General features: G+C 42.4%; 1 protein-coding gene across 1 annotated transcript in view; it reads left to right on the top strand.

Annotated features, from left to right (window-relative positions):
- The window catches only part of ITPR3 (inositol 1,4,5-trisphosphate receptor type 3), a 418,536-nt gene that overhangs the window by 56,976 nt on the left and 345,841 nt on the right, over positions 1 to 15,719 (top strand). Inside the window, exons 2-6 of the mRNA XM_063954848.1 lie at positions 6,092 to 6,162; positions 7,338 to 7,459; positions 8,876 to 8,962; positions 12,846 to 13,004; positions 13,739 to 13,837. Coding sequence (XP_063810918.1) covers positions 6,092 to 6,162; positions 7,338 to 7,459; positions 8,876 to 8,962; positions 12,846 to 13,004; positions 13,739 to 13,837 — 538 coding nt within the window. The remainder of the gene's footprint in view (positions 1 to 6,091; positions 6,163 to 7,337; positions 7,460 to 8,875; positions 8,963 to 12,845; positions 13,005 to 13,738; positions 13,838 to 15,719) is intronic.

The following is a 15,719-nucleotide window of genomic DNA, read 5'->3' on the forward strand; positions in this document are numbered from 1 at the left end:
TCCTGTGAACTTAGGAGAAATACCGTTATCAACGGTAAGTTCTTACCATAACGTATATTTTGCACTTTAACCACTTGCCTGGTGTGGTCGCATCGTTTGCAAACACTTTGACCGGTCAGAAACACAAAGTGACCGACTGCCGGCAGATAATCTTCTAATTGCAACTACTATAATCACAGCAGGACCTCCCGGCCCCTCTACATCCCTGCATTCTTCCACAGTGTCTGCCGTTCTGCCGATCACTGTTGGTGGTCAGCGCAGCAGGACCCCCCACTCGGCGGCTGAGCAGATGAGAAGCAACCCGAGAAATGTAAATTAACGGCTCAGATTAAATAAAAGTCATGATAGTGATGGTCACCGACAATTTCTGAGCGGTTTTGAGCAGTTAAATGGTTAAATTAAGTAAACCATGTTTATAGATCTGTGCAGACCTCGTGTTTTATTGTTGGATTTCATTGTAAAACTACTTTCAAATTTTGGTTATGGTTTCAGTTTAGGATGTCACCAAAATGAATGCAATTGAGAACTGTTTTTCTTTCTCCATTGGCATTTATATAATTTTTGTAATGACCACCTCACAACTTCTGTATCAACATTTTCACCAGTTTTTGTCAAATGATACAGCTGGCTGGCTATTTTTAGTGACAGAGCTGCGACACATACACACAGCTGATTAATACAAGATCAACACCTATGAAACATGCCGCCAGGGCACTGACTGATGGTTATTTTAGAAAGAAGATACGCAAGGGTGGCTAAACCCCAAACCCAGAAGTGAAATTGTTTGAAAAAAAAATCTTCCTCTTTCATTGTCCATATTATACAGCATATGTATGACATGCAAAAGCATAGCAGCAGCAATTAGAAGAAAGAAGAGTCAGAAGTTTTAATGAAATAATTAGTTTGAACAATATTGTGGGGCAGCCTCTTAATTGCAAGGTGATAGCCATCCTATCCCTATCTCATTGTGCATTCATTCACCTGCCAGCTTCAACTACCTAGAATTTCAAGTAGCTTTACTCCTGTTGTCAATCGTGGATCAGTCTATAGAATGGGAGCATCACATAGAAAGCCCTCAATTGCTCCACTCCCTCCTATTTTTAAAACCTTAATGTACAGTATTTATGACATTCCCTTATGTCCTCTCCTCTTCTCTACTGCCCTTCGATTCACTTCCACTAAGGTCACTTCCTCTTACGCATTCAAGATTTCTCCTGTGCTGCCTCTCTGCTCTGGAATGCACTCCATCACCCACTTTCGGCCTGCCTCCGCATGTTCAAACGAGCCCTCAAGACTCACTACGTCATACAAGCCTATCTGCCGTCTTAACACTTTATTCAGTACCACTGACCATACACCTACTCCCTATCCCAGTTGAACCTCCTAGCCAGCCCCTCCCTCATAAACTGTAAGCCCTCATGGACGGTGTCCTCTTCCCTCGTTTTCTGCTCTTTGCCCTGTCCCTCTTTACATCTGTTTCCCTGTCTCCATTCTTCGCTCTGTTGCCTTTGATCCTGTCTGTTTGTTCATCTAATGGATATAGGCTCATTGATTGTTGTTTGCTCCTTACTCCCCTCTGTGTGACCCAGCATTGCTTGCTTTCAAGCCTCAGTGAGCTTTTTCTCTACTACCCCTACTGTTGTTGGTTTATTTGTATAATAAATACCCTGTTTGTTTTTTGCAATATATATATGTAGTAATGTTATTGATTGGATTTAGTGGAAGCCTATAAATAATAATAATAATAATAATAATAATAATAGTACTGGTAGTACTTTTTCAACCACTACAAGTAAAAGAGTCATGTGGAAAGAATGTTTACCAATTGGAAAACGTCAGCTCCTGATTTAAGAATTGAAGGAAAGAATACTGATGTACAGTAAGCGGTGATTTCTTAAAAAAAAAAAAAAAGGAAAATAGCCAATCTTTCATATACCACCCGCAGTAACAAGTAATTTTTGCCAGCTACTGCTTGCACACGTACTAGAATGCCCAGTGTAAAAATGGATGGCCAACACGACCGTGCGTCTTGTGAATCGTCCCGTGCATCAGCTTCTCGCTTTGTGTCACCTACAAAACAACCACATCAGTGCATAAAAAGAACACTGAGACTAGAGCAGCAGCTAAAGGTGTGAATGACTGTGCGTGAGTCTGTTATTTCTAATTTGACACTACTTATAGAGCAGCCCCCTTCTACTACGTCTCAGCCATATGGAAATGTGGGTTGGTATCGGGATCCTGGTGTTTGGGAATGCAGCGGTCAGAATACCGACAGTGGCATCCCGACGTGCAAGATCCTGATACCAGTTCAGTAAGTATACTAACACTAACATTATAATGCCTAGGCGAAATATCAGCACTTGCAAATCTTGTCAAATATGTTTACTCCAACCCAGGCAACATTTGTCAAGACATCTGTAGCTTTAACCATCTAGGCGTCTCCTCCCTGTTACAACATACGCAACCAGTTAATTTAAGTAGTTCACTGAAAGCAGGAAAATCATATATAGTAACAATCAGTCCACCATCAGCTACTAGATGCATGGATAGATACCACATGACATCTTCACTGCCAACTTCATCATAATCAGTCCTTCTGCATCCAGCAAACTAGCTTCCCTAATACAGTCCATGATTCCCAAGAAGAATACCTGCGCAATAGGGATGCTGTTGCTTGGGGTGATTCTTCATTACAGAAGAGGACCAGGAATACTAAGCATAGTTTTAAACAATTGTTGGCGAAACAGTAGTTTTTTCAAGTAACCAAGTATGGCAGTCAGTTTCCTGTTGCACAGCTGATCTCTAAAGTCATGACCGCAATGTTAGTATTGGATCTGTGTCCAATTTCCATCATCAATGCATCAGATTTTAGTAGATTAGTTGAAGTCATGTGTCTGTGCTACCAAATTCTGCCTTAATTCCAATTTTCCTAAACAGCACTTCCTCAACTGTACTGGGAGATTAAAGCTCTTCGGGTCTATGTACTAAGCCTTGGAGAGAGATAAAGTGGCCAGAGATAAAGTACCAACCAATCAGCTCCTAACTGCCATGTTACAGGCTGTGTTTGAAAAATGACAGTTAGGAGCTGATTGGATGGTACTTTATTTCCGTCCACTTTATCAGAGGCTTAGTAAATAGACCCCAGTAAATCTCATTATACCAGATAATACACTTTACCACAGATATGTGGCAAAGCGGTACTGGCCAACCAGAAGAATACATGATTGTGTCACCTTCAGCAGCAGCTTTGACTGTAGCATCATCATCATCATCATCATCCTTATCCTGTCAGCAAAGTAGTGCAAAACACCAAGTAATTCCAAACAAGCTACTGTCTGTATCTGTAGATTCACTAAGAAATATATTGATACCAATCTGTTGGAAAAACTGAAGTATGTCATAGTAAAAGTGTTCACTCTAGACTCTCTTCAGGATATGTGATAATGGAGGTAACACTGTGTGTGCATTATGACTGGGTGAATTCAACATGTACCATGTTTTGAATACGCAATAAACTTGGTGGTCCAGGTACGTGTAGGAGATGACGTATGTGGTACTTAAACTTTTGCGATTCTGTTACTGCTAGTAGAATGTTGCACCTGCAAAATAATATGGTTTGCCATGCCAACAACTGAAGTAAGAGGCAGTAACAAGGTGGAATTGTATGATTTATGTACTTCAGTGATTTGATGAACATCAGCAAACCATCAGTACATACTGGTGGTGCTCGCTAGCAGTTTTTAGCAGTCGTGCAAACGCTAAGCCGCCTCCCACTGGGAGTGTATTTTAGCTTAGCTGAAGTGCAAATGAAAGGATTGCAGAGCGGCTACAAAATAATTTTGTGCAGTTTCAGAATAGCTCCAGACCTACTCCTAGCTTGCGATCACTGCAGACTATTCAGTTCCTGTTTTGACGTCACGAACAAGCCCTGCGTTCACCCAGCCACGCCTGCGTTTTTCCTGGCACACCTGCGTTTTCCCTGGCACGCCTGCGTTTTCCCTGGCACGCCTACGATTTTTCAATCACTCCCTGAAAACGGTCAGTTGACACCCAGAAATGCCCTCTTCCTGTCAATCACTCTGCGGCCAGCAGTGCGACTGAAAAGCTTCGCTAGACCTTGTGTGAAACTACATCGTTCGTTGCAATAGTACGACGTGTGTGCGCATTGCGCCGCATACGCATGCGCAGAAGTGCCGTTTTTTTGCCTGAACTCTGCGCAGAGAACAAATGCAGCTAGCCATCAACTCGAAATGACCACCACTGTACATATCAAGCCATGATATAGAGAGATGAGTGATATGTTACATTACTGCAGCATATTGGAGAATACTGGTTTTTTTTTGTGTGTGTGCATGCCAGTCAAATCTTACCGCTGATAAAAATACAGAAGCTGAAGAATATGATTAAAGTTAATTTCTGGGTTTTGATATTCCAGCTTGTTGGGAAAGCTTCTTTTTTCATCTGAGCACTTTGATACCCCGGTATCCCTTTTCATGTCACACTTGTTACCATATTACATAATCTCAATGAAGGACCTTTTCTGGGGAAATGGGTTGTGGAAAAACATTTTGTTACTGTATAAGACTTCCATTAATTCCATTATAAAATTGTAATATTTTCAATAAATAAACCAAACCCCAATGGTCTGGTGACGTGTTGCTCAGCATCTTTTGTAGAGAAAATTTGTTCGTTAGTCAAAGCTTTGAAACAAATTGCAATATGTCTCATTAGGCCACAATTTTGTGGCCCAAATGCAGGTTGTACAATTCAGTCTTCTCTTAAGATACAATTCAAAATGCACAGCCATGCATTCACACACCCCTCATGTAAGTTCCTTGCTCTTGCATGTCCTGATCCACAAGTCGAGGCATAGGATGCTGTAATGGTTAGCATTATTGCCTCGCAGCACTGAGGTCCTGGCCTCAATTCCCATCACGGCCCTAACTGTGTGGAGTTTTTACGTGTCCCCTTAGCCCCTCCCTAGTTGCGAACATGCTCTAGCATGTAAGTGTGTGCATGTGCATGGGCGTACTGGATGTTCGTATCTGCCGTCACATTCTATGTTTAAGTTGAACATTGTGTAAAACAGGAATGCTTTTTGTTTTTTTCTTTTATTTTTAAGGTGTTACTCCACAAACATCAAGCAGATTTTTGAACGCTTGTTTTCTGTGTTCTGATTAAAACACTTTTAAACACATTTCCAGTGGACTGCGATCTGTAGCTATTGGACAGCTTTCGTCTCTATTGTTAATGACAGCTACTCCAGTACACACTAAATGCCTCCATTCTCTGGTACCTTTCCAACCTCCCGTGTAGCCACTTTTAAAGTTCAGAATTACAGCTATTTATTATTTTATTTATTAACAGTTTCTTATATATCGCAGCATATTCCGTTGCGCTTATCAAGCTATCAAGTCCAAACTTTCCACATGCTTTATCGGATAACAGAAAGGAATGACTTATTATAAGCAATACAGAACACACGAAATCTAAGATGTCCATGTGACATTTTGTCTTGTTTTCAGGCATGGGTTTGGTGGGATTCTCTCCCCAGATCCCCAAAATTTGATTCTGTTGGATTCTTCCAAACTCCAACCACTCATCTCTAGCTTATACTCTGCATAAAATATCACAAAGTTTATTAAACTTTTGCCTTGTTCTCAGATATGCTCATATTTTATGGTTGTAATCAGAGGTACAACTATACACAGTATACCTCTGTCAGTAGTGTGCATTTGTCTTTTTTTTTTTTTTTTCTATCCTTAAAAACTTATAATGGACACAGTTATGTTCCCATATGTTGAGTGAGTTTAGACACAGCGTGTGATACTTTATTTGATCAATCTATGCTCTGATGAGCAGCAACCTTACACTGTCCACAATGGCCATCCAGACAACCCTTGTGATCATCATAGGGATCTATATTTTCATCATTGTTTTTAACTGCAAATCCTTTTTCTTTTTTTTCTTCTTACTTTTACTTTAGAATTTTCTTCACTCACAAATGTGGTCTTCTTTCTATTCATGATGTTTGTATGCGTGGACAGAAATGTTTCCATTTTCACCTGCTCTCTTCTTCTCTCCTGGACAGTTTGGTTGATGACAGGTGTGTGGTGGAACCTGCGGCTGGGGATCTGGATAACCCACCGAAAAAATTCAGAGGTGAGAATGGCATGCTATGCAGATGAAAAATAAAACAAAACCAATTTTTTCAGATTGTACATTGAATACCTGAATTATTATTTAGCTGTCAGAACTATGTCAGAAAGGCTTTTCTAGTGAAATATGTATTGTACAGCAGTTTTTTTCTTTTAGCTGTTTCTATTCATTGAAATAAACACATCTGTAATTTCTCCAAGTATTCATCTATATGGGAGAAGAAATAACTCAGAGGTTAATTGTGCTGACCGAATAACAATGACAATAATAAACTTGCTGCACATTGCCTGTGTCCGCACCCTGGGGCTTTATACTGTACTTGTCTCTAATACTTTTTCATTGTATGTACCAAATTTATTATCTTAATAAATTCAAGTAGGCTGGATAAGTGTATCTCAAAATGAACTGTTGTGTAACAATTGTATGCACATTGTTGCCAGCAATTGAAAATATTTTCCAGGGGTGCGTAACAGCCTTCTCCCTAGGGCCTTCTCATCACCATTTTTACTACACTTCCCCTAAAACCCCTTTATTGACTACTGACAGCTGTTTATTATGTCATTTGCTTCATACTTCCCATCTCATTTTGTCTATAGTTTATTCTTGTAAATTTTATTCCTTCATCATTGTTCTAATGGGTGTTAAAACATGTCATAAACACATTGTAAAAAAAAACAGATTCTCCGGGCACACTTTGCTGCTGACATAACACACAGCTGGTTCACTACTGTCCACATCAGATAGCAGATCTAATATACAGAATGGAGGAAAATCGACTGCACAGTATTGAAAGAACAAAATAATCTTGAGACATTTGACAACTACGTATATACTATGTACATCTGTATATCATGAGATACCATATTGTCAGCTAGCAAAAGCAAGAACTTCAAGTCTGCAGTACGTCATTAAGGATTTGTGACAATTCTATCATTGTTATAGTGGTGTACATTCTTCTAGAGTCCTGCATATGCTTACAGCTCTGCATACTGTAACTATACACGTTTTTTAGTGCAGGAGCATCTTGGGCCGAGTTTAATTTGCATTAGGTCCATTGTGTCTAGTTTTGTTTTAAAAAACACAATGTAATTGATATTACCCCCAATGTTTAATCATCTGTTACCCTCTTTCTTCTCTATCAAACATCACTTTTTCTTACGCTCTTCCTCTTTCTCCAGACTGCCTATTTAAGGTCTGTCCCATGAACAGATATTCAGCTCAGAAGCAATATTGGAAAGCTAAGCAGACCAAACAGGAAAAGGAAAAGATCTCAGATGTTCTTCTACTGCAAAAACTTCAGGTAACTTAAAAAATGAAACTACAGGTGGCCCTAGGGCAGTGGTCTCCAACCTTAATTGGGATGTGAACTACTTTCGGAAAATAAGACCTCTGAAGGAGCTACCCCCTCTCCCCAATGCGCATGCGTTCCTGCAAAAGTGGGTGTGGCCTCACAAAAGTGGGTGTGGCCTCACAACTACAAGTAATGCCCCCCCGCGTAGTGCCAGATACACAAATAATGCCCCTCAGCAGTGCCATATATACAAATAATGCCTCACAGCAGTGCCAGATACACAAATTATGCCCCCCACCAGTGCCAGATACAATTCCCCCCGCAGTGCCATTTAAAATGCCCCCCCGCAGCGCCAAATAAAATGCCCCCCCAAAGTGCCCGATATAGTGCCCCACACAATGCTAACCCTTGCTGGCTTCTTCTACTGCCACTGGTGCTGTTCCTCCCGTATGAGGGACGGAAGGGGAGGAGAGTGCAGCACGCGCCTCTCCTGTGATGTCCGGAGAGTGGCTGCGGTGAGGGTGACAGAGTTTCCGGCGGCGGCGGGCATTTAAAATGTGGTGCCGGTAAGTGAACCAATCAAAACTCGCGGTCCGGCAGCCAATCAGGTGCCGCCACTGCCGGTCCACGAGCTCTGATTGGCTGACGGCCGTCACAATATTAAAAATGAAGGGAAGAGGAGTGCCAGTCACTGCCCAAGCCTGTGCGCTCTGTGAGCTACCGAAAATACTACGGCGAGCTACCGGTAGCTCGCGAGCTACGGGTTGGAGATCACTGCCCTAGGGTATCCGGTCGAATTGTTGACAGCAATCATGTTGTTGCTCTTAAGGTGGACACTACAATGTCCATATCAGAACATAAACATTGCTCAAACTGCGGGTGGACATGCGCCTGGCCAAAATCCTCAAACTGTCGACCAGATCACAATGTTACGATCTGAAATTCTGTTTGCCAGTTTCCGGGCTTACCTGACAGATTAAACTTGTTAATCATGATAGACATTCGTCCTATATTCAGTTCTCAGATGATAATGGAGTAGCCTATAGGATTGCTGTTATATGTGCAGTGCATTATTACAAATGGGACGTAAAAGTCACCTAGCTGCGGAATGGCTGGATCTGTGATCTACGATATATGACTTTCTACTTCCATACAATAAAATGTATAGCTAAGTATTACCTTATAGATAAACTTTTTCTCAGTGTTGCATTTAAATATAAAATGGAGCCTTCTGCATAATTTGCGTATTATTTGTTATGTGAATACATATCTTCAATATGGTAAGTCTATGTTTAAATATCAGTACACAATGCTTTTATATAGCTATGGTTCATTTACATAGTTATGCAATTTAAGTGCTTATAAATGTCATCTTATTTAGTCTGTTTTCTGCATTTTAAGCAATTTGTTACCTCTTGTCTGTAGCATGCTGCACAAATGGAGCAGAAACAAAATGATACAGAAAATAAGAAGGTACATGGCGAGGTGGTGAAATATGGGAGTGTCATACAGGTAGGCAAAGTTCCTCTTTCTCTTCTCCCTTATCTCTTTCTTTGTAGGTTTTATGGAGGGGGTGGAGGGGGGGGGGGGGGGGGGGTAACCGTGGATTGTATACTCTAATTCCAAACATAATAAGAGGTGCTATCATGCTGAAACTTGTACAGAAAAAAAAAATATGCAGATGCACACTCTACAGTACTAAGATCTGCTAATCGGAATAATTATATATAAACTCTGCAATCTAACGTAAAGCAAAATTGAGGTGCTTAGCATAATTTTTGGCCAAAAATATGGGCCCACCAACCGTGACCAAGTGAACTCATTTGATGTGTCCCTAACACTAAAGTACAAGTCCAGGGCACGGGACCACCCAAGTCACCACAGGCCAGCCGCTCCCATGGCATCACACCTTTGATAGGGTAAAGTGTTAATAAGTGTTACATACAGTATGTGGGAATCAGAAGCTATGTGTTAAGAGTGTTACATTAGTGAGAAGTAATAATGAGAATGTTAAACAGTGTTATATACTGTAGGTAGAAAAATAATTAGATGCTAATAAAATGCTAGATTGCCCCTAAGCTGCCAGGTCACACACACGACTTGTCCACCAAGTTCCCATAGTTAAAAGGTTTTTAAGGTCTGAAGTTCTGCTAAACATGTTGCTCAGAATGCTGTTGTCTTATAATTCTTGTTTGTTTTTACTTCAATGGATGGGTGTGTATGTCCCAAACTGTTCTTATATTGTTCCCCGTGAGATGTATGTATTATCCCTCTTTATAGATATGATGATTATATTCTTTATTATTTATTTATATTTTCCCATCCTTTTCCCTCTTTGTTCTGTGTTTCCATTTTTGAAGTTATCTTAAAAACAGTACCAAGGGGCGGAACTCCCAGAGGCAATGGAGGCACCTGCCTCTGGGCTCCAAGCCCTAAAAGGGCACCTGCATATACAACAGCACCTATGTGGTTCACAATGGGATCAAACTGTAACCACTGCTCATCCAACAGAGCTCTGCGGCGCACTTGCTGCTGCTGCTGCAGTGTTCATTGGCTCTGTCCCAGGAGCCTTGCTAACACTTGCAATAGGTGATCCATGCCCCCACCTGGTACCGCTCGGCCAGCGCTGCAGTAAGTGACGGTGCACGCTCTGCTGCCTTACGGTGAGGTGGGACCCACCGGTGAATGCCGATTCTGCATGCTGCAGACGGCTGAATCTCATGCGTCTGAACCTGATCCACAGGTCATTGTCACACAGCGTGGCTGGAGCCCTGTCAATTTACACCCTTGGTACCTTTATATGGAAACTTTGATCAATGTTTTACACAACATGTACTGCCAATTTTCCCCCCAAAAAATGTGATGAGTGGAAAAAAAAGCTCCCCCCCCCCAAACCCCCCCCCCCCCCCAACAACAATCTGCTGACTTTATGGAGGTAATTCTGACCTGATCGCTAGGGTGCGTTTTTTGCAACCCTGCAATCAGATAGTTGCCGCCTACAGGGGGAGGGGTAAAGCCTGTGCAAGTGTGGGTTTGCTTCTTTAGTAGAGCAGCACAAACATCAGTTTGTGCAATCTCTGCGCAGCCCAGGACTTACTCAGCCGCTGTGATGTATTCCTGGTGATTGGGGCTGAAGCTGTCATCAGACACTCTCCCTCCAAACGCCTGAGCCCGCCTCCATTTTTACGGACACTCCTGCAAAATGGTCAGTTGACACCTACAAACGGCCTCTTCCTGTCAATCACCGTGCAATCGCCTGTGCAATTGTTTTTTTTGCACCTTCCCGTCGCTAGGCACTGATGCCCGGTGCTGTTGTGCGACACGCCGGCGCATTGCGGTGCATGCGCAGTTCAGATCTGATCGCCGGCTGTGCGAAAATGCACAGCAGCTATCACGTCTGAATTACCCCCTATGTCTCCACCCAACCTCTTTGCTTCCCTGAAAATAAATTAGATTTACATACTGCATCTAAGGCTCAGAAAACACATGGAAAGCAGGTGGTCACATGCTCTGCAGTGCAGGCTCGTCTGTCACTAGTGCAATGAGCAGTGGGGAGAAAAATAATAAGAATTTGCATCATACTTGTCAACATTATTCATCTCCTCTCTGGGAGAAGCATGGAGAGAAGTTGCAGCTGACAGCCTTGGGGTCGGTGCCGGGCACTCCATGTCATTAGGATCCGTTCCCAACCCGCCAAACTGCCACGATTCACGGGTCTGTATGCAGGAGACAGGGCTAAAATGATGCATCTTGCGGAATTTAGCCCCCGCCGCTCCATATGGACATGAATTATCACATATTTTCCCCCACTTCACTAGTAAGCAGGTGGGATATGGGAGATCACCAGCTCTTGCAGGGGTGCTGGGGACTACTCCTGTACCTTTCCGGAGAGTAGGCAATACCTCTAACAAGCCATGTATGCTTAATATTTGACATCCAAAGTATATAAAATAGCCAGCCTGCTTTTGCCAATAAAATGTCTTACTAATGGCCCTCATTCCGAGTCGTTCGCTCGGTATTTTTCATCGCATCGCAGTGAAATTCCGCTTAGTGCGCATGCGCAATATTCGCACTGCGACTGCGCCAAGTATCTTTGCTATGAAGATAGTATTTTTACTCACGGCTTTTTCATCGCTCCGGCGATCGTAATGTGATTGACAGGAAATGGGTGTTACTGGGCGGCCGTTTTATGGGAGTGTGGCTGAAAACGCTACCGTTTCCGGAAAAAACGCAGGAGTGGCCGGAGAAACGGGGGAGTGGTTGGGCGAACGCTGGGTGTGTTTGTGACGTCAAACCAGGAACGACAAGCACTGAACTGATCGCACAGGCAGAGTAAGTCTGGAGCTACTCTAAAACTGCTAAGTAGTTTGTGAGCGCAATATTGCGAATACATCGGTCGCAATTTTAAGATGCTAAGATACACTCCCAGTAGGCGGCGGCTTAGCGTGTGTAACTCTGCTAAATTCGCCTTGCGACCGATCAACTCGGAATGAGGGCCAATATGTGCAGAATAATGTAATGTAGTACATCAGATATTTTTATTGATTTTTGAAAAGTTTTGTACAAAAGCAAACAAACCATAATTCAGCAGATCAGTGAGGTAATACAGGTTTTACAGGTTAAATAACTCCAGTCTATATACACTAGAAACTTGTAGGTGTTCTAGGAATGAAATCATACACTACTATGTTGATCCAGAACATACAGTAACATGTTTGAAGATGAAAAAAACCAATAACATACAATTTACATAATAAAGCATTAGAAGTAGCGTGTGAGGCAGGTCTCCCTGGGGCCCAGTTACATTCTTTCTCCAGACAGAGTAAAGGTGCATACACACAGTGAGGTATTGATTATCTCCGATTTTGACTATGTGATTTCCTTTGAACTCCCCCAGAGCCCAGAAGCACTATTGACTATCTGTACCTCTGATTTTGACTATGTGTAATTTTGACTAAGTGCCAATTTTGACTATACTTTGTACTAGATAGTATACAGGAATAAATAGATACAGATACAGGTGCCTGCCAACCATCTCTCTAAGTTTGAGTAGGAAAAAGTTTATTTTCTGCATCCACCTTCTATGAAACTTTCTAAAACAATTTACCTTGTTTATCTAGATCTTAATTCCAAATTTCAGGCTGATTGTTTTATACCAGGGTTATTAATCTGATTTGACAATTTGTTTACTACAGCTCATGGTGTTTTTACATCTTGCAACATAGTTTATAACAAATTACATAGTCATCCCCTATTATAGTATGGGGTTTTTAATGTATAAAAGGTCTTGTGTTGTCTGCTTCAAAATTATAGGCAACCTTTGTATATAAGGGATATATTCTTTATACTAACTGTATATAGTGCAGTATGCTGATGTTACTATTTTATATGACAGCTACTCCATATGAAGAGCAACAAGTACCTTACTGTGAATAAACGCCTTCCTGCACTACTGGAGAAGAATGCCATGCGTGTGACACTTGACGTGACTGGAAATGAGGGGTCTTGGATGTTCATCCAACCCTTCTGGAAGCTGCGCAGTAATGGAGATAATGTAAGGGATTCCCTGAGACATGGTCTATACAAAAATGCATAAAAAGAAGGGTTATGATGGGGTATAGTGTTTATAATGGGAACATCTAGGTATTTAATGTGGAATAAGCTATTGCAGGGGTTCTTAAATCCAGTCCTCAAGTACCTTAAGTCAGTGGTGTCACTATGAATGTGTGGGGATTACGGGCTGCTCCTGGGCGTCACCCGCTGAGGGGTGACACCAAAATGCCGTCTCCTTTCAAGTGACAAGAGCCAGGTGCTGCATTCTAACATTACTTGGAGCACTCGGCTCTTGTCATAGTCAGCCCAACATCTCCAGGACCCGCGGAGTGACACCCCCAGCACAGCCACACACGCTTGTTAGTAGCACGCTACTATAGCGGGTGCATGGAGTCCTTCCCTCAGACCGGGTGTCACCAAGGTTAGTGACTGCAACAAGTAGGTCATGTTTGGTTGATTTCTTTAATCATGCACAGGTGAGTTCATTTATTTTGCTGGGTCAGTAATAATCTTACCTGTTTCCATAAACAGATATCGACAAAACATGACCTGCTGGGAAAACTTGAGAATTGAGGGTGAGAACTACTGATCTATATATAGTGTGGTTCTTTCTGAATTTGGTGACAGGAATGCGGTTATATGCAATGGCAAATTGAAGAAGGAAATGCAAAAGTAGTCTTACTTGGAGAAAATAGTGTATCTGACCTTCTTTCTAACGCCTATTTTCTGTTACAGGTGGTAGTTGGTGATAAGGTTAACCTTAACCCTGTGAATGCTGGACAACCCCTACATGCCAGCAACTATGAACTTACTGACAACCCAGGCTGCAAAGAGGTAACCAAAGGATAAATGCAACTTAGGACAATTTATCCTCCTTACACACAGATTATTTATTTATTTATTTAGCACTTCTTATATAGCGCAGCATATTCCGTTGCGCTTTACAATTGGAACAACAGTAATAGAACAAAACTGGGTAAAAACAGACAGACGTTGAGGTAGGCAGGCCCTGCTCGCAAGCTTACAATCTATAGGAGTGTGTTTTTTTTTTGAGTGAATGCTGTCATTGATGTCATTGCTGCCCCATCGGAGCCATGAGAACTTTAGGCACACTTTACATTTTGATCTTCTTGTCAAGAAAGCATTTACTTACTCACATAATAGTTTCATATAGAATGTGCTCAATTTAGAATACATTTTTTAATAAGATTGAGCAACAGATTTGGTTTCAAATTTTTTTTTTTTAAATTTTGTCATCTAAATTCTACTGTATTGGACAGTTTATCACCATAATAATAACCATCATCATCATATTATTATTATTATTATTATTATTATTATTATTATATAACTGCTGTAAACTGATGTGTGACCAGTTCTCAAAGTCCTAATTAACTGGGTATTTTTCACACTATGGTTCTGGTGTTATCTTCTAGCACCCATATATGCAATAATTCTGAAAGCCATTTTCGGAACTACAGTAGTTGACCACAATGGGGTTTGTATGGGCTCATTAGACCCCTACTTTAACGTAATGAAAATGAGGCTTGACTCAGTGGCGGCTGCTGTCAGACTACACATTGCATGGGGGGGGGGTTAGCACATATAAGCATACATGTAATGTTATATGTAATATATGGGCTGGTTGCCTTACCCGGGGACCAGCAACACTGCTGCGTTTCACTGAGCTGCTGGCGCCGCTGCACAGGACTAGCACTCAGCTTGTTTTTCCTCTATAAGCCCACCCTCAGATTCCCATTGGCTAGTTTCACAGGAGTCTGGGGGTGGACATATAGAGGATAGACAAGCTATGAGTTGTGCAGTGTGCCCCGTGCAACGGTGGCTCAGTGAAACACAATGGCACTGCTGATCCCCGGGTAAGGCAGCCAGCATATATACAGTATTACATACAATTTCTCCTTCGTCCCAGAGGATGCATGGGACTCCAAAAGGACCATGGGGTATAGACGGTATCCGCAGGAGACATGGGCACTTTAAGACTTTAAATGGGTGTGAACTGGCTCCTCCCTCTATGCCCCTCCTCCAGACCTCAGTTAGATTCTGTGCCCAGAGAAGACTGGTTGCACACTAGGGGAGCTCTACGGAGTTTCTCTATAAAAGACTTTTGTTAGGTTTATTATTTTCAGGGAGCACTGCTGGCAACAGTCTCCCTGCTTCGTGGGACTGAGGGGAGAGAAGCAGACCTACTTCTGTGAGTTCAAAGGCTCTGCTTCTTAGGCTACTGGACTCCATTAGCTCCAGAGGGTCTGATCACTTGGTGCGCCTAGCTGCTCGTTCCCGGAGCCGCGCCGCCGTCCCCCTCACAGAGCCTTAAGAGAGAAGCTGGGTGAGTAGTAGAAGCAAGAAGACTTCAAAGGCGGCAGAAGACTTCAGATCTTCCTGAGGTACCACGCAGCGGTCGCGCTGCGCGCCATTGCTCCCTCACACAAACGGCACTATATGGGTGCAGGGCGCAGGGGGGGCGCCCTGGGCAGCAATAAAACCTCACTTTTGAGACTGGCATAACAGTATACATTGCATAGGCAATTTATACAGACCTCCGCCAGTATAAATAAAAGCGAGACCGAAGCGCGCCATGTAGGGGGCGGGGTTTCCTCCTTCAGCTCTAACCAGCGCCATTTTCTTCACAGCTTGCTGCAGAGACGCTGCTTCTGGCCCTTGACTGCTGTACACAAGTAACAGGGTGCACGAAACG

Source organism: Pseudophryne corroboree, chromosome 2, assembly GCF_028390025.1.
Source record: "Pseudophryne corroboree isolate aPseCor3 chromosome 2, aPseCor3.hap2, whole genome shotgun sequence".
Classification (NCBI taxonomy): Eukaryota; Metazoa; Chordata; class Amphibia; order Anura; family Myobatrachidae; genus Pseudophryne; species Pseudophryne corroboree.